This window comes from Aptenodytes forsteri, unplaced genomic scaffold, assembly GCF_000699145.1.
Source record: "Aptenodytes forsteri isolate BGI_AS27 unplaced genomic scaffold, ASM69914v1 Scaffold282, whole genome shotgun sequence".
Classification (NCBI taxonomy): domain Eukaryota; kingdom Metazoa; phylum Chordata; class Aves; order Sphenisciformes; family Spheniscidae; genus Aptenodytes; species Aptenodytes forsteri.
In genome coordinates this window covers 4,247,126-4,267,633 of record NW_008794089.1, presented here as the reverse complement: position 1 = coordinate 4,267,633, position 20,508 = coordinate 4,247,126, and the positions used below count along the sequence as shown (strand labels likewise).

At 37.2% G+C, this 20,508-nt stretch overlaps 1 protein-coding gene across 1 annotated transcript in view; it reads right to left on the bottom strand.

Moving 5' to 3' along the window:
* Positions 1 to 20,508, bottom strand: part of CNTNAP2 (contactin associated protein-like 2) — a 972,464-nt gene that overhangs the window by 360,551 nt on the left and 591,405 nt on the right. The window contains exon 13 of the mRNA XM_019470872.1: positions 6,318 to 6,518. Coding sequence (XP_019326417.1) covers positions 6,318 to 6,518 — 201 coding nt within the window. The remainder of the gene's footprint in view (positions 1 to 6,317; positions 6,519 to 20,508) is intronic.

The window sequence follows — 20,508 nt, the reverse complement described above, 5'->3', positions numbered from 1 at the left end:
ACACAGTAAGGAATGGAGCTCTGTCTGATGATCCTTTTGTTTTATGCGCTGGAAAGTACCATCTTCTCTTAATTGCATATCTTTAGCTAGATTCTTCATAGAATTGTTTATGACACACATTCATCTCAGGAATGGGAATGAAAAAAGAAACAGTGGATATTTTTACTGCATATTTGAATAAGAAAAAATACTCAGAGTAATGTGAATGCATTTAGGATATGTGTGAAAGAGAAATTCTTGTCAAGACACACAATGATACACCATCTAGATCCATTTTGTCTGAGAAATTAATAAAATAATCTGGTTTGGTCATTCATCAAGAAAGATTACTTTCCCCCAGAACAACCTGGGTTCATGAAGAAGCAGTATCTGTGACTTTCTGTGAAAACAATAACCATGAATGGTTTTGAACAGTTTTTATAAAACAGGATTCAGTACAAACAGAGGAGTAATTATTGCCTTCCTCTATCTTTCTTTTAAGAAATAAAGATTGTGAATCTTTTCCTGTAATAGGCAAAGCACATTTACGGAGAGAGTGGGTATGAGAAACAACCTGGTTGGAACATTCTGCTATAACTGCAAAGTTAAAACTCAAATGGACCACTTTTTCTTAAAAAGACATAGCAAAGAAACTAGGGCTTACAGCACTGCAGTTACACTTTCCATAGAGGATTTCTAATCCTCACAAAGCGCTTATCAGCTGTTATTATTTCTAACAAACACTGAAGAAACGTAGCCTTTTTCACTTATTGATACTGGATTAAGTCTAATTCCTACACAACAGCAAAGATAACTTGGAAAATTAGCAAAAATAGTTCACCAGCTAAAAGTATGATGACAATAACGTGAAACTAAGAGACTCAGTGATCACAGTATCAAAAAACCTCAAAGGAATTGCTAAGAGACAAGCAAAGGTGCGGAGTGAAACAATGACATGAGAGAAGGGTGTATTAATAATGGACTGGGAAAAAAATGATCTCTCAACTAACCATTTACCTACTTAACATTTACCTAGGAGGACTGATATGTATTTCATGAGAGACATTTAACCTGTGAATTAATGTCTGCTTCAGTTCTATAGCAACATGACAACGACTAAGGAAAAAAGAAATCTCCAAAAGCTGTTGGTTTCCACTTCTAGGACATGTTGATCAGAGCGGAGAAAGGACATTGTTTCTGTTAACCTTGTGCTTGAAAAATCACTAGAAGTTGAAATCAGCTTTTCTAGAACACTGACAGAGAAGAAGGGATCAATCAATAAATTTCTGAAGGTTGGACAAGATACATGAAAGCTTACGGGCATGTTTTCTGAAAGAACATTGAGAATTGAAGCCTGAGCAAGTTTTGGAGCAGCTTCCGTCATCACTGTAGGACTGCAGAAATCCCATTCCTCTCTCAGACTCTTTTTGAAAAACTCTTATTAAGCAGGAATTATATCTGCAACTAGCATTCTAGATCAGTTAATGTCCAGCGATGTGAAAGTTTATATATTAAGTTCTGATTTGGATGACTACTTAGGAAAAATACCATATTGCGATTTTTAACTTTGTTTTTATCTCAGTCTACCCATAAATCTTATTTACTACTGTTATTACAATTGCTTTACTGTAACTAAAACAACAAAACAGCAAATTAAGTTTTCTGTTTCACCTGTTAAACTCCTGAATTCATGAAGCTGCTGTCTCATTTCCTCCAAAGACAAACAGGCATGAAACAGTAATTCATGTACTGCAGTAACTCTGCTTTATGCTTTTCGTATGCTGCCTGCAGGCACAGTGAATAGGAATAAAAATTGGAACACAACACCAACAGATCTTGTTCTGTTCTCTGTATCTATGCTTTTAGCTCCCACACTCTGATTATTTTTACAGCTCCTACAGCTCTGGGAAATGGCAGACTCACAGATACTGTGAACGCAGCAGCCCTCCTCCCTTCAGGGTCTCATTCCCAGGGTGAAGGGAAGAATGGCAGAACCAGCATGCTGTTCCCTCCCCATTTCGGAGGCTGAAACCAGTGGCCCATGGAGAATTTCATACCAAGGAAGTCACAAGCAGGTGTTATTAAGAAGTCTAATGACAAATGTGGATGAAGATATATAATTTTGTTAACTAACATTCTGCATTCTGTCAGTATATTGTATTACTGTCCTCTATATCACTTTGTTTCTTACAGCAAAGAAGGGAAGCTTCTTCCTATTGTGATTCAACTTTCCTATTGGCAAAGTGATTCTATATCCTGCATTCCCTTTTTCCTTCTTGTTAACCAGTGGGCACAAAAGAACTTTCTTCTATCTCCAAGTTCCTGTTTGCAAATGAGGGAAATGTCCTACCTCCTCCCATACTAACTGGAAAGTGTATGGGCATCGAGAACTCGGAAAACAGCTAGCTTTCTGCATGTTCTCAGTACTAAACATATCATTATCTTCTCAAAATGGAAGTTTCCAAGGAAACAAGAAGAAAAGAGGATATGAGAAATGTAAATGTAAAAAAGCAAAACAAAATGAAAAGTCTGGTGTTTATTTCTTTTTCAAATTTACATATAAACTGTTATTAAGTTGTAATTATGATCCATGGACTTATCACTTCATTCATTTATTAACAGTAATAGTTACTTGGATTGCCAAGATCAAGCCTCTATCATGCTAACTGCATATTCACAAAGGAATTCCTGTTCTAAAAAACGTATTATCTAAATAGACAATATAGACAATAAGAAGCGTCAGCCTTATGTTGACTGAATTAAAAAAAAAAAAAAAATTGTTAAAGTCACAGAGGAAAACTGTATCAGAGTCAGGAACCGAACACAGATCTCCTCAGTATGTAGTTAATTGACATAAAGACTGTGAGACAACTGCATCCACTGCAGGCTCCCTGCTTGAAAATGGCTTTCCCAGAAATTTACAATGTACCTATAGTTTTATTGTTTATTATGATAACATGATGTATCTTCAGCAGAGGTGTGTGGTTTTGTGCTTTCTTAAGAAAGTCACCAAACTATCTTGACTAATGTTTTGTAATTTTGACTAATTTTTTTTTAGTCAAAATTACGAAATAACCAAACCCAAAACAGTAAGGAAGGAAAATTGCATTTCCAGATAGTCTTTACTTACTACTAGACAAGGACCGTTCATCCAGCTTTGAGCAGAAAATAGGACCAGATGACCTTCTGCAGTCCCTTCAAACCTGAATTATTCTATAATCTTACGAGATTCCTGTTTTCGGGTATGTTTTCAGAAATCACTTATGATTTAATTTACATGGAACCTCTTATTACTAGCTTCCCTCAGACATAAGTGGAAAGGCAATGGCATTGTGACCTGTAAAATCACTCCCAATCCCTATTGTTGGCAATGATTTTAATCTGTTCTCTGGGATGTACATGTTATTTTGCTTGGATGAAAGCCCGTGATTAACAAAAGAAAGACATGGAGGAATAAAGACTCAAAGTCTAAAACTCATAACAGAAGAATGAGAATTCTTAGTTTGTACAGAATGCTTTTCATGTGTCACTCTCAAAGCACGTGACAATGAGAATTCTTTGACCACTGTGCCTGCAGCCAAAAAACCCTACAACAAAACAGGTTTATTAATATGAAGGTTTTCCTCAAACAGCATTTTGATGCAGTTTTCACTGCATAAAAACCCCCCTATTTAAGCTATTATTAGCAGCAGAACATATATTAGTGCAATTGTATATGCCTTTACCTTGTCAGGAAATGCATAACTAAGAGCAGCAAAAGCTATAGTTCACTGATGGCTAGTTAATTACTTGTCATTAATAGATCAATAAACAGCTTTGATCCTGATTTGTTTCAATATGTTAACTGAGCAATTTCTCCCTGAGAAGGAATCATGTTGTAAAGTGATGTGATCCACAGGAGGCAAAAAGATGAAAAAGCTGACTTGCTGCACTGTCTTCTCCATTTTCTCTGTTCTCTTTGATGCAATTTAAAACAAAAGGACTAGTCTATTCTAAGTGGTTATTTAAACATCTGAAAAGTGTAAAGGAAAAGTTCTGACCGAGAAAAGCACCTGTGGCCAAGGCCACAAATGCTATCCTCATCCCATGGAGTCTATAGAGGTTTTACCACTGGCTTCAGTACAAACAGGATTCCACTTCCTGAGGAATAAAAAAATGTCGATTTTTTTTCATTTCCTTGTGTGGGCAACATACTGCAATGATTTATATAGAAAGCTCTGTGGTGAAAGAAGCCACATGAGTCCTTGGAGCTGTGCTGTGAGAGGGACAAGGTGTCATAATATATTTAGCAACTAAGGCTATTCTCAAAAAAAAAAAAAAAAAAGAAAAAGAAACAGAGAAAGATATGAAAAAGTAGTTCTTCAGCTTAGAAGCCATAGACTGAAGCCAAGAAGACATAGCTTAGAAAGAAAATGTATTGTCCTCTTCCCCACTAACACACAACTCACTGCTGTGCTATGTGTACAAACCATTACAGGTGTTATGCAAACACTGCAGTGTGATTTTTTTGTTAATGTCTAGGTTAAAATGATCTGCATTTGTTGTTTCTTTCTCTCACTTAAAGGGAAAAAGCCCCACCTCATAGAATATCTCTGGAAACACTTTCCAGACCAAAAAACTGGCTTATAAAGAGTTTCTAAGAGAATTGATCTTTCCATATAAAAGGTGAAAATGTGAAGAAAGAGGTATTTGCAAAATACACCCAAACATTTCTAAGAAGCTTAAAAATGCAAATATCTGGAATTGATTATTCCTTAAAGAAATTTTTAGTAAGTTATTATTTGGTGTGCTGCTTAATTGTTCTTTTAAATCTAGAAGCTAGGGCAAACATCTGCAATTACAGTATATATTTCTTTTATTATAATATAAATGTATATTAACAAGTAAAATTTGGTCCTGAAATAATAGTCTTATATATTTAAAGAAGGAGAATCTAACACTGTACTCTGTGTAAACTATGAACTTTCTATGCACATTGTCTCCAGCTTCATCCTTAAGTAAATTCGTCTTCTAAATGCCTGCCCAAAGATACATCCACATGCTACTTTTCCGAACCATATGCAAGCAGGGAGCTTGTATCCATCAGCAGAATCTAATCACAATACTTCTAGTTACGAACATGATTCAGGATCCCATACATTAAGGCCCAAGAAAGGAGAAATAATTTTCCACTTTGCAGAGTCTCTGTGCTATGCTAAATTAAGCAAAATAATAGCAACAGAGACAAACCATGCATTAGAAATAGTTCGAAAACAGCAGGGAGGAGGGAGAGCAGTAACAAGCATTACAGTATCTATTAACTAACGGAATGCTTATGGAAATAAGGATAAGAGGCACTTGCATGCCAAATGAATCCTTATCTATAGCACCATAAGAAAATATACCAAAATAAATTCATGAGGGGAAGCAGCTTAAAGTATAACACTGTAAGCATCCAGCCATTAGTTTCATCTGAAATGTATTTTAATTGCTCCTATCACAATGAACTCATTTCACAATCACGAAAATGTGTTATGTGTTTCCACTTATAACCCAGTCCTCGTTAAGTACCATTAAAGATTTCTTTAACATCACATGCTATCGTACACAATTAGAGCATAGATAAAGTACTAGGTGCATATTAAAAGAGTTTCTAAAACTGAATTCCTTCTTTATGTGCTGTTTTACTGGTTCTGGAACAACTAATACTTTTGTCTTTATCAGTTACAGGTAAGACTTGTTGAGGAGGCACGTATAGCAAGCAGTACTAGGACTGTTCTCTTCCAGTACAGCTACACAGCAAAAGGAGAAACTTATAATGAATCTCCTTGTAGGTAATAGCATATCATATTTCTCATACAACCACATTACTGACCATGCAAATCTCTACAATGTGTAAGGCATCTGATTACCCACAAATACTCTGTGTTTAAGAAACTCTTCCAGAGATATTGGAAAATTCCAACACTCATTCAGCCAGTGCCCTTGCTGACTGTAGCATATGAAAACTGACAACCAGAAAACCAGGATAAAGTTCAAAGCAATATTTCAATGCCTCTATTGATTAAACTCTCAGTTACCCTGTTTACCAAAAGCCTCCTGCTTTAAGGAGCAACAGATCTGAGAGAACACACAGATTTGTGGTGCAACAAAATTCATTTTAGTAGTAAGCAAACAGGCAAAATTTTCTAAGAAAACAGTTTCTTCTGTATTTTCAATTATTTACCTCTGTGAACTTTAATGAAGGAGAACAAAGAAGTATGTTCACTGAATGGACAGCTCTAACAGCAATTCCTGTTGAATTGTTCAGATAAAGTTGTTTAACACTGTATTTAATTGATATCCCATTCTCAGCCTACCTGGTGTATTCAGCAGTCGGGACATCTTGCAAGAATAGGAGATAAACTGCTCGCAGTATTCAGCACTACTGGTAATGGCAGAAATCTGGTCCATCGTTGCACTGTAGTTGAGCTGCAGTACAGATAACTTCTCCAGGCTGTTGCCTCCCACAGAAGTCTGCATTTGCAGATCATGGTACACAGTTGTCCATACTTTATCCTCTGAAAGAGAGGAGAAAAAGACAAGACAAGAATTGGTAAAAGACAGACAGTGGAACTGAATTAAAATAAATCTAGGCCTTTGACAAAAGATAAAAATGTTCTGCAAGATATTTTTTGAGGGGATACTGGGGAACAAGGGCATTGCACATGAAAAGTCATCATGTGAGAACATAGTTCCAACAACTATGAACTGATGAAAGGAAGAAACCCTGATTATCTTTGTAGTTTTGATAACCAATATACTGTGTGAGGAGACTTCCTTGAACAACTGATGCTGATATCGACATGCAACTAATAAGGATTAGCTTTGATCAGAAATTGATTGGAAGGACACAAGGCTGATGTACTAAAGATTCAAGGTTTCTATGTGAGGCAAATTCACTGTGCATGGTAAGCTGGTGTGGGCTGGAGAGCAACGCTGCTTTGCAGTACTGTAACAACAGGGATACACCAGATTCTTATGTGATTACACCATTTAGTGATTAATACTGAAAACACTGCAGTTTATCAAGGTTTCCACATTTTTACCCAAGCTGTGTTCCTAGGGTAAACCAAAATTACTGCTTATTGAGACCTGAATATTTTACAATAGCAGCACCATATGACCTCATTGACTGTGGTTATGGTACGGATATCAACGTAAGAAATAATTGAAGTAGAAGACAATGGAAATACAAAAGCTTCTGTTTAGTTGTGAAAAGACAAAAGGAAGGGGAAGGACAACCTCATTTTGGTGATAAGAAATATAGCAGCATTGGCTGAATCTCAACACTTCCCACAGACTAGTGCACATGCAAAAAGTATGTAATATCCAGCCTACAACAGGCTCTGTATACATTATACTGCTTTAAAGTACTCAACAGCGAGTCACTAGAAGTGTTACTGTGTGCCATTTGTCAGTAGTTACCAGAGGAGATTTAAAATGAGATATCATAATAATCAAACAACACACTCCACACTACTCTTGTTGGAAGATTTGTGGAAGTTGGAAGGTAGATTAGAAAGGAAATAAAGAAAAGGCACAAAAATTCTCCTGTTATAGACCAACCATTACTTTTTCTTAGAGGGACATTCCACAGAACCAAAATGAAAAATATATTATATGAGAAAGAGATACGGTTTCAGAATTAAGACAATGAAGATTCAGTTAATATTAGTGATATTGTGTTCCTGTAAGAATACTATTCTATCACTTAGGTGTGAAGAACTTTTAAATTCAAGTTGACTAGCTACTAGTGCAAAAAAACACTATCTCAGCTGATACTTTCTACTCATATTGTCCATCTCAAATAGCCAAGGATTGAAATAGGTCAATCCTCCTCTGTGTTACTATGAAAGACTGACAGCAAATAAACCCCAGAAAATTATCTTTTTTCTATAGATTATCCTTTAGCATATTACCACAAAGCTTCCTAGAAGTTCAGGTTTTTTCACTAATATTTATCATGTATAGTTCTTTCACATTTTAAGTTGTTTTTCTGTTTTTCTTTTAAATTTTCTTTCTGCTGTTTTATATACTTCTACTACTGAGGGACAAGTCAAAGCAACGTGTGTTGGAATTGGAATAGGAAATGCGGAACTTTAAAAAAAATCTGTAAGAATCTATTCTGGTGCCTTGAACTGGCTTGCACAAAAGCCCTGTTTCCTGGATGAGCCAGCCAGGCCGTTGCCCCAGACAGTTCAGCTGTTCCTGTAGAGCAACACCAATGACCACAGTCGTCCTTCCAGAGATGCAGAGACGAAAACATGCCGTGCTGCTAACTTTGCTGAATTTATCACAAAAACGGATTCTCCAGGGAGATCATCTGGCAGTTTCAGAGACTACTAATTCACCTGACAGATGTGTCTTACAGCAATAAAAACCATAAAATGTAGTACACAGCAGTATGTTTTCAATTCATCTATGTAAATCTCATACCTGTTAATGCAAATCTCTGAGTCATTCCAAAACTTGTGGCCCAATACCGTGCTTCAGTATTTGAACTACATGAAAAATACTTTGATAAACCGAGGCATACTCAAAAGTGCTTCAGTACTTCTTCACGAAGTTCACAGAAATGTGCTTACATACACTGATGAGTTTTGGGTGCAACCCAGAGTAAAGTTATCTTTCCATGTTATGATTATGATTATTCTTATCTCCAGGACTCTGTACTCCACCTTATTTTCCAGTCTTAATTTTCACTGCATAGTGTCAGGCTATTTTGGATTACACGGAGTCATGTGGACCCATGTGTTTGTAACTGATATGGTGCAAGTCTTTCTAATCAAATGTTTGGAGATAAGGTAAGCAAAGCAGACGGATCCTCCACAGGGAGTATGCATCACTAGCCAAATGAGATGAAATTCAGCAGGTGATGCAAGATGGTTATTATTTTAATATTCATATCCTTAGTCCAAAGCTCTATATCAAACACTCTATATATTCTTGCACCAAGAAAAAAAAATAATTAAAAAAAAAAGCAGGGGAAAAGAAGAAGGGGAATTCTTATTTCTGTATTGCTTTAATCCCACTCCCAAGTACTGAGGAAAAATTTATAATTGTCACCTGTCAAGTTATACAGAGAATACCACACAGTTTTGTTGAGAGCCTGGGGTGGAAGTTTACTGCAGATTCATTTTCAAGAAAGGACTGAGATAGTTTATACGTTCACTGAGACCAATGTCTCATTTTTGGCAGAAAACACTGTACATGTAAGAGCTCTAATGTGTTAGTAAGGCATGTACTAGGCCAGTTAGAGCCTTATCTTGGATTTCTGTGGCAGCAAAGACCCCTAGACTAGCCATTAGGAAGCCATAGGAATGTCATTAGCAATAGGAGTAGCGTTAGGCAGCTGTGAAGGGCATTCCTTTTGGGTACTGGATTCTAGCCAATGCAGCCCTGACACTTCCCCTCCCAGTGAGGGAGTTTCAGGCTTTACTGTGGCACACTGTATGAAAGAAGATAGAAATGTTCTCGTGGATGGATCTAGGTTGTCTTTATGTCAGTCAAACGTATCCTCTGAACCACTTCAGGATCTTTCTGTCGAAGTACAAGTACTACTAATAGATAAAAGTTTGTTGCATCTTTTAATGTATCTATTTATAAATATACATATATGTGCATAAAGTCAATGACCATTTCTAGAAAAGCATCTCAATCTCTTCCTGCTGTCTAGAAGATGATGGGAGATTGATTAGGGTATACCTGGCCAGTTACTGGAAGGACATCTGGCTCCCATTTCACCTGCAACTAACTTGTTGATAGACTGGCTCAAATGACTGAAGAGCACTTGATAGTAGTAAGGAAAAATTCACTGGCTTACTGGTGCACAGCGCACTCCCGCTGGCAAGCCTGAAATCAGTTATGTGAGACTCACTTTGCACATAGGACAGAAGCAAGGGACACATAGATGCTGACATTTCCTTGACATTCAGCAAGCTGGCTTGTCTAAAATCTGGAAGCTGAAAGATCTGTGTCCGTAGGTCAGGCACAGAGAGAGTGTGGAGGAAAAGTTGTGGCTGGTGTACAGGAAGGAAGCTCCTTGTCTGGGTGGGGGATTTTACACTCTTCACACATTTTTCTGATTTAACTAAAAAGCCCTGCCATGAGGCATGAACTGAGGCAGTCTGGAAAGACAGGATCTTTCCTCGGCTGGAAAAACACATTGACAGTATAACACGGACACAGCCAAAAATCCACCTCCCCTCCCCACAAACAACAGACTCTGGCATCTCATACAGTTATACTACTGGGGCTGGCCTTAAGAAGTCTGGAAAGGCTTAAAGGAGAAAGCTGCCAGGCAGGTATCTCAACCTTATGTATTGCATGCTGATTACAAACTGCTTTTTCCCTTTTAGTCTTAACTATTTGTTAATGTGATAATACTTCCCAAGGAAATCAGCTAGACATTTATAGCTTGAAAATAATGCCAACTTCTTAATTTATGGTTCCAGTTTCTCAGAAACTGCTTGTTAGTTGAGACCATTCTTCAGAAAGATTGAATTAGTAACCTGCTTGCAGCCAACTTCCCTTACAGAAAAAGTAACTCAGGTAATTCATACTATCTCAAATACCTGTATCATCACCATTTATGGAATTATTCCCATGTAGCTGAGAACAGACTGTGCTAGTCATAGTTAATATATCAAAATCTGCAAGAAAAGCTATCCCACATTTTCTGTAAATAGTACACAGAAATCTCATTTAAGGTACACGAAAGTGAAAAATCTGTCCTAGTTGACTGTAATTTGATATATACTCCTGGCAATTACAGTCACCACAATATTGGTATGAGTATTCCCCTAATACACTGGCAATTATTTTAAGAAAGCATAACATATGGCTATTTCTAACCACAAGTGTTTAGAGACAATTTGTCAGTTAGAGCTGTGTGTATGACTTCTGTAGAACCAAACACACCTATAAAGAGCAGACATCACTTAACAATTATACTGCTAAGTAGCATCATCTATAAAATATTCTATGTGCTTATGACCTCTGTTATTCAAATAAAAAATGATATTAAAATGAATTCATGTTGAGAGTAGTTATTAATAATTTAGGGATAATTATAGTATTCTCATATTTCTTTATCGCAGACATATTAACAGGAAGTCAAAAGCTAATGTTTAAAGGAAATGTAAGTATGCTTTAAATTACAAAAATGCAATAATATTACAGAAAAGGGTGTAAGAGAAATTTGAAGTACCAACAGAGTACCAACACCAGCTAATTGCTAACACATCAGGAAGATAAGGCTCTTCCAGAAGACCACTTCTTCATTCAAATGCATTTCTTCTTAGCTCTTTTTTTAATGTTACATAGAGTGTTCCAGTTGTACAGGAAAACAGATACGAAAAAGTGGTTCTTCCATTATTTTGTTTTTAGCAGTGAAGGAGGAGCCTAATTTTCTTTGAAGAGAATGCAGAAACACAGTAGCCATAGATTCTTAATAGAATTCATAATGGTTTTCACTAAGAACAATCTAATTAGATCCAAACGGCTAAGACTGTAATTTGATACAATTATAGAGAAAATAGGCTCCCTGTAATTTAGTCTATACATTAGTCTATGGTGAAGCACTTCCTCTCCCACAGATACTATAGTGAGACTAAGTTCATTAATTTAAGAATTACTTTTTTAAAAAAAAAAGGAAAATGATCACCTGTTCCCTCAAAAGGAAATTAAAGTGACATAATTTACTTTGCTGAAAACCCCTTTCAATTGCATTGATTTATTTACAGTCCTGCCCACTTATTGGTTGTTTTTCACTAAAAAAAAGTGAAATGGTTGACTAATAAAATAATAAAAAGAACTGAAATGGTTGACTAATAAAATAATTAAATAATAATTATTAGTAATGATTCACTAATAAAACATGAAATGAATTTTAAAATTTCCTTGATCACCAGCTATTCAAATGATCAAATCAAATATTAACATAAGTGATTTTTCCCGCTTCATATTCAACATATTTTGTGATGGTGGTGATAGTATTTTCCAAATACTCAGTTTCTCCTGTTATTGAACTTTCCTCATTCATTTGCATGGTGCTCACTCAAACAATAAAACTTGCTTCTGACAAGCAAATCAAGTAATCTTTGGTAATGAAAATTAACTGGAAATAAGTTTGGAAAATAAACTTCAGAAAACATAATGCATGTATTCCACAGGTATGAACATGTTTTTTCCCTTTTACTTTAATCCACAGTTACAGTTATCACTATTAAAGTTTTACTTTTTTGGCATTAGTGGGCTTATGTTCTTAAGATATTATTTTATTAAATATTTTCAAGAAATCAGAAAACAGTTTTATTTCTCAGAAACGGTAATTCTCTCTCTCTCTCTGTCTGATGAAATAGATCAGTGGCTTTTTTAATGGACACTCTTTCATGACCTAAAATTTGGCTGACAGCCTTGATAAATGTCATCCGGTATGATTACTTTCATCATACTCAACCACACCTTGGTTCCTGGTTGAAGCCTCAGAGAAGATGGTTTTGAGAAAACCTGAGCATATCAAATAATTCATATTCCTTTGATGACTGTCATTATTTACAAGTCCAAAAGGAAAGACTGCAAGTCCACACCAATGTTCATGGTGTGCTCTGTCCATCAGCCATAGGCAAAATGGATGGGCTAGAAACTTTAACCCTCAAGCTGATGGCATTTCTTCTAGATGGCTGTCTTCTTGATCACTAACACAATGGTGGCTAATTACTTTTTACCCAAAGTGTTGCTGGTTGACAATAGTTTTATCCCAAGTCTCTTCCTGTTTGGCACATGTACCCGGCATGAACTTTTAGGAAGACAAGCGAGGATAAGTGGTCTGTGCTGATGACCAGTACTACACTGCTACCTCTCATCTGTGTCTTCTTTAAACCAGCAGTGCATATTTAGCATTCAGGTAACATGGAAGGATGAGATCGTTAGCTGAAAGCTCAGTGAACATAAATGTAAGGCAATACCTATGACAAAGACAGGGGGAAGTCATTTCAGGATGTAATAAAAATTATATCCATCTCCATCTGCTGCTGGGTGCTCTGCATTTGTTGTTAAGAATTGATGCCTGCAGGCCCTATTGTATTTCTAACTACTATTTGACAACTGTATTGCATCAACATTTAGGAATGCGTTTCCTTCACACATGGCAGCCTGGAGATAGCTCTTTACTAGACATCATGATTTTTACCATCATCAGTGCATTTGTCACTTCAAATTAGATTACTGCAATGTGTTCTACAATATGCTACACTACAAATCACTCAAGAAGCTATACAAGACAGCCCATTTGAAAGTGGACTGTCTTCTAGGGAGGATAAAAATTGACAATCATAATAATGTCATAATATGAGATCTCCAATTTTATTTTCTGATAAGAACGTAGTTGGTATTTCAATTTCTGTTGAATTGTGTGGGATGGTACCACAACAATCATTAGCAATGTGATTAAACCAAGCATTTTTTACAGCAATGTTGCAGACACAAGATCTGATGTATACAAGTGATGTGGAAAAAAATTACAGGAGACAGTACCCTCTTCTCCCTCCTTCCTGATTAGAGTGCTTATGGAGTCAGGGTGTTCGAAAGGGGCTGCAGGAGGAGCTGTCAGTAGTTCCCAGGAGCAGCACACAGAGTCCAGGACCAGAGCAAAAATGAGGCCAGAGGGATGCTCAAAAGGTCTTTCAAGCAGGCAAGTATCTCAGGGTCCCAAGAGGAGGAGCTCTGTCTCCAAGGCAGAGGCTGAAATTGTCCCTGGAGGGAAAAGTGTCTGGAAGGAGATGGACTGTGTGGGATATTCCCTGGGCACCAATATGTTTTGAAGCATCTCCCTCAGAGCTTCTCAAAAAGAGTATTTTATATCTCTCTCTATGTGTGTATATATACAAAAGTTTAAAACTATATATAGTAATTTGAAACTAATTCTGCTATGGACTTCAAAGGAGCTACAGTTGGTTTATAAAAATGAAAAATGTAGGTTCGATTGAAGTTAATGGGTCCCTCAGAGCTTCTCAAAAAGAGTATTTTATATCTCTCTCTATGTGTGTATATATACAAAAGTTTAAAACTATATATAGTAATTTGAAACTAATTCTGCTATGGACTTCAAAGGAGCTACAGTTGGTTTATAAAAATGAAAAATGTAGGTTCGATTGAAGTTAATGGGTATTTTGACAATCTCGCCTGAGATTTGCAAATGTCAATTTTGCAGTAAAGTTACTCTGGTGATATGAATTCTATTGCTCTCATCTTACTAATGTAGAAAATGGGGCTTAGATCAGAAAAATCCAATATCCAGAAGAAAAAAAAAGAGTACATGAAGAGTGTTCTTATGGCCTGAATTCTATTGAAATCAAAGCCAGTGAGTTTCTTAATCTATTTAAGTGGGGAATAGGATCAATCGCAAAACGTAATTCAACCATTCCTGCAGTAATTTTCTCCTTCTACTGTTCCTTTCATTGTTTCTTCATCAAGATAACAATGAATCTTCAAATTTAATTACCAACTACTGACTGGATATTTTCCTTTTTACTTACAGACATTGTCTTCTGAGACAATGAAACTATACACTTCCCCTTGTATTTATGTAGTCTCTTTCATAACAATTCAGCAAGAAGGAAACTGTACTTATTTTGTGAACTTACATATTGAATGACAGAAGTTTATAATATTTTAAATCAACATATAGTAGATAAAGATGCTTTACAAGATGCAGTGGAAAGAAGTGACCAAAATAAAGTTTTCAGGGAACCAACTATTATCAGAGAAGTGATAATGAAATGGCTGTTCCAACACAACTTGTAAGAAACCTGAAGGGACATTACTGAAGTGATAAGCAGAGGACGACTTCTCTGGATTACTAGAGATGATTTCAAACCATTCAACACAGTTGCATGTAAAAAGCTAATGCCAAGAGTATCTCGAGAAGCAGAATACAGATCACTCATGCCTTCAAAGAAAAAAGACTGCAGCAACACAAAACATTGCTATGCTGAAAAACAGTGCCTGGGGGGAAAAGCTTAAATCAGATTTGGGCCCTAATGTAGAAAATGACCTCATATGGGTGCTAATAGAAACAAGAGTTTAGAAATGATCATATATTGAAAGGAACAATAAATAATGAGACACAGTACCGCCATATGAAGGAGGACTCGGATCATTTAAGTGCCTGGTCTAACAGATGGCAATTGCAGTTCAGTTTAGATTAAGGAACATTAAAATCAAGAACAAAGGACATAAAAGAATTAACAGTATGATTGTTTTCAGCACAGTGAACAGAATAGGGGCAAGGGCTGGAAATTTTTTTTACAGTTCAATAATTGAAGATCCAACAACTGATTCTATCTTCTGGGGAGTGGCCTCATATATAACCTGGTATTATACAACTGGAAAGAACAAATCCATGCGTCTCCCTTAAAGTGTCTTTCAGTTCATTTTAGCACATCATGGGAGCATATGCACTTAAAAGAAATCAACTACTGCCTGATTTTTTCTTTTGCAAAACAACATAGCACAATTCTTTAGCTATGATCCTAAACAGGGCTTCCTAGAATCACTGGAAAAAGTACCACAGTTTAAAAAAATTATTTGAAAGGATATCTTGAAGAAAAGGCATCTTCAAAGCTTTCACTATGTTAGCTTAAACCTTAAGAAACCATTTCCAGAACTATCTTGACTGAAAAGTTAGGTCAGTTTTCATTTCTACTTTGCTGAAGAGGCAGAAAGAAGACTAATGCAGGTCTCAGCTGTTACCACTAAACAAACTTCACCTTTCTCCCATCAGCTTTTGAGTGCTTGAATCCTCAACATACTCTTCACTGATCCAACTTAATTATCCCAAGAACAACATCCTCCACTCTCCTCCCTCACGTCATGCTAACTCCTCTCCTTAGACAGACAGGAAAAGGAATATAGTGCGCTGAAGTAGTCTTTCTAATTATTGCATCAATAAACTGAATGTTAAGCAACCTCCTGAAAAGATTGGTGTGAAGAATTAAAAAAGACATGTTTTCATTAAGTACCCTGTTCCATTTTCAAGAATGTAGCTTCCTCTTGATACTGGCTTTTTGGCTATTTGCAACTGAACACTAAGAAAGAGAAATCTGGGTAATTGCATTCCTAACCAAGAGTCTGTTTCATTTTGCTTTCAAAAGGTGTCTCCAGATTGGAGAAGTTAACAGTTCAAAGTTTTAATGCACACTCTTGATAGTTTGTAATAATTTCATCATTATTCTGAATCATATAAGCCGCATTAAAACTTAAGAATCCCATTTGAAGATTGCTGTGTAAACTTAAGCATGTTTTCTTGAGGCATCACTTAACTAAAGAACAAACATTACTGTCATATGTAGTTTAGTGTAACATCATGTTCCTTGGTTATTTGACATTTCAGCACTTGTTCATTAGAAAATTCAAAAACCACTGCCATTAGTTGTCACAGGATAGACAACTGAATGAAGTTTAGTTACATTGTGACTGACAGAAGAATTTTGATGTCTTGAATGTCTTTATTTCTAATCTCTCAAATGAAGCATGACTTAAAACTCCACATTACATCACAGTGCTTTAATGATTCCATTTATCATAAAACAGCCATGCATTATTTTAAAACACATTCTATACAAAGCTTTTTAGCATACCTGTGGCTTGAAATGTGGCACAGAGTGACATTAGGAGAAAAGAAAAAGCCAGTTAGACTTCATATTAAAGTCAGCAACTTTAATAAAGTCTGTTTAAAAGTTTTTCCTTTCCTGAATGTTGTGATCTAGTTCTATCTCAATCGAAACCTAAGGTAGAAGAGAGAAATCATAATTTGCTATGCTAAATTACAGAAAAAGGCATAGCTTGGTTCTGAGAAAAGACAAATATCCCATAAACACTTATGACTAGTAAAGGTCACAAGTTTAATTCTTTGAATGACAAAACTAAAAGTACTATAAGGATGAGGAATAAAGATCATGCTAGACCGACAAGGAACTTTCAACCTCCAGAAATTCTAGAATGTGATATTTTTCACTTCCTTGTAACCAAAGGATGTGACGTTCTCTTTCCCTCTCATCTCAGGGCCTACACAACCATCCTCAAAACACCCTAACTCACTGCAGGGGACACTACTTCCACTTGAAGGGACAGAGTGCTTTTATACAAGTGGTTCTGTTAAGGAAATACAAATCATCATTTTCAGAAACTCCAACTATCCTTGCAGTATGTATCCTGTGAAAGTAGAACCCTAAGTGTCATATACCTCAAAGACAGTGCTGTGTAAAAACAACACTCAGAAACAAACCCCCATGTTGTACCAGCTGCCTCATTGGCTTCCAACAGATTATTGCCTTCAGAAAATTCTTTCTAGCATCAGCAGTCATAGGATTCAGGAGAAGAAAAGCAGAAAAATGTGTATTTCCATAAACCTGTTTCTCCTACATACTCTTTTTATGCGTCAATACAGAAATCAGACCACGCACAGAAACCACCACAGAATTTGGAGAAGAGGGTGGCATACATGAAAATGAAGATGCTTCTTTACTAGGTCTAATGTTACTTTCCTTTTCACTGAGGACTTACAAATACTGTCCCATCTACTCCAATAATACTCAGAAATATAACACTACCTATTAATAAATTTAATGTTTCATTATGTAGAAATGATATATTTTAAAATAATATTTCTGAGATGCTGAAAAATTTGTGATTGTGCATAATTGGACTTTGTAGCTTGGGTCCAACAGAATTGAATGGCTAAGTGTTTTTGTTATATCCTTATCTGGGAAAAGATGCGTTATACCATCTCTGCTCCTACTGAGGTTCCAAATATATACAGAAGCCATCCATGACAACAAAGCTAACTGCTTTCCAGAGCAATGAGAAATTTTATTTGCAAGGAAACATCTCCATTCACATGGGACAGCCTGATATTTAAGGATTATAGAGAATACTACGCTGGATCAGACAAGGTTCCATGTATGGTCAAGTCAATTACTGCAAAAGTCAATTACAGCTTGCTGTAATCTCTGGCATACTTGGCCTGGGCCTGCACTTTTGCCTCTATCAATGACTCTTCTTTACACATACATAATCTTTTCTATTGGTAAGAACACATGCATTTCATGCAGCTTTGCTGGACGCTTAGCTGTTTGACTACATTTTATGTAGAATTTTAAAGGATTTCTCCATCATAATATAAAAAGATGACGTCTGGAATAAAATAAGTAACTGAAGTGAAAGTACTGACTGTAATGGAAACCTTTTAGCAATCAACTGCTTAGGGGTCTTCAAGTGCCCGCTTTAATTCTGAACAACTTTCCTATTTATTTTATTAGGTTCTCCCATATTTAACAAATAGAAATTTGATTTCCTTGAGCAAGACAGTCAAATTATACCATCTTTTATATTCAGGCAGCCCTCTGATTTCCACAGGGTTCTCTGTGAACAGAAAAGCATTAAATTATCTATGGATCAAATTAAAATAGTGACATCCAAGAGGTCTATGAAGTTTTACTTGCCGATCAGACATATATATATTTACACATGTATATTCAGTTTTAAAATTTGCTACACGACAGATTATTCTCACTGTTTAACTTCTAACGTTATCTACTACAGAAGATGAAATCCATTAACCAAATGCTGAAACTTTATGAAGACTACCGACTTCATTACTTTCTGAGCAGCTGCAGAAATCCATCTGCTTGCAGATTTCCAAATGCAGGTTTGCAACTTTCACAACTGACAATGCATATTCATTTCTTCCATACTGTCTGAACAATTCCAAACACACACAAACAAAATTTTGGTGCAGAAAGAAACCAAAAGTGAACACAAAATATCACCAATTAATTCAATGAGCCAAAGGTTTCATTCCACTTCTCCAGAAGAGACTTGTCCACTAATTAAGAGGCCAGATGAAGAGAGAAGTGAAGTGAGAGAGAAGTGAAGAGAAATGAGAGGGAAGGGAAGTGAGAGGGAAGGGAAGTGAGAGGGAAGGGAAGTGAGAGGGAAGGGAAGTGAGAGGGAAGGGAAGTGAGAGGGAAGGGAAGTGAGAGGGAAGGGAAGGGAAGTGAAAGGGAAGGGGAAAAACCCAATCCCTCAAAAATCTCACACCCCAAAAAGCAGGTAGATGGTGCGCTGGGCAAAGAACTGACTGAACGGCAGGGCTCAAAGGATTGTAGTGAACACAGCTACATCTGGCTGGTGACCAGTCATCAGTACTGTTCCTCAGGGCTCAATTCTAGGGCAAGTTCTGTTCAATCCTCTTATCAGTGATCTGGATGCAGGAGTTGAATGCACGGTTAGTAAGTTTGCTGATGATACTAAGCTGGGAGGTGCTGCTGACTCTCTCGAGGGCCAAGAGGCCTTGCAGAGGGACCTGGATAGATTGGAGCATTGGGCAATCACCAATGACATAAAATTGAACAAGACCAAATGCCAGATTCTGCACCTGGGATGGATTAAAGCCGGGCACAAGTCTAAACTGGGAGAGAAGTGGCTGGAGAGCAGGCCTGCAGAAAGGGGTCTGGGGGTGCTGGTTGACAGGAGGCTCAACAGGAGTCAGCAGGGTGCCCTGGCAGCCAAGAGGGCAAACTGCATCCTGGGGTGCATCAAACACAGCATAACCAGCTGGTCAAAAGTGGTGATTATCCCGCTGTATTTAGCACTGGTGTGGCCTCACCTCAAGTATTGTGTGTGGTTCTGGGCCCCACCATTTAAAAAGGATGTTAAGGTACGTGAATACATCCCGAGAAGGGCAACAAAGCTGGGGAAAGAGCTGGAAGTCTTATGAGGAGTGGCTGAGGACACTGGGTTTGTCTACTTTGAAGAGAAGGCTGAGGGGTGACCTCGTTGTTATCCTATCCTCTCCTCTCCTCCCCTCTCCTCCTTCCTACCTCCTTCTTTCCCTACCAGTACATCCTGAGGAAATCTCTGATGACTTTTCTTCCCTGCCCTGCACTAGCAGAAGGGATTGAATGGGCAGTCATGTCCCATCCTAGGCATTGGCTCTGTCACGTGGTGGGAAGGAGGCATGTACCTTCTGATGGGGGTGAGAGCTGTGGATCGTCTCGAGATCATTTGACCATCTGAACAAATTTGCAGAAAGCAGGTATGAAGTGAGGGTTTTGAAAGTCTGCTATGTTCATCCAGTTGAGCTGGGTTTCCACAGGATGGCAAAACCCCACATCTCTGGCCCTAGCGAGGCTCAAAGATCAAGCCCTCAGTCTGAAGCAGGACGTGCTCCTGAGCTAAATGGTTGCAAATCTTTTTCAGGTGAGCAATACCTGTTCATTTTCCCATCAGCCGGTCAAAAGAGGTGATTATCCCGCTGTATTTAGCATTGGTGCGGCCTCACCTTGAGTACTGTGTGCGGTTCTGGGCCCCACCATTAAAAAGGATGTGAAGGTACTTGAATGAGTTGAAGAACAATGAGACCATTATTTGCCTGAAATGCCAGGGTTTTTTCAGCTCCAAAAACTCTTTCAAGGACACAAATCACAAAGGTTACAAAGGTTACAA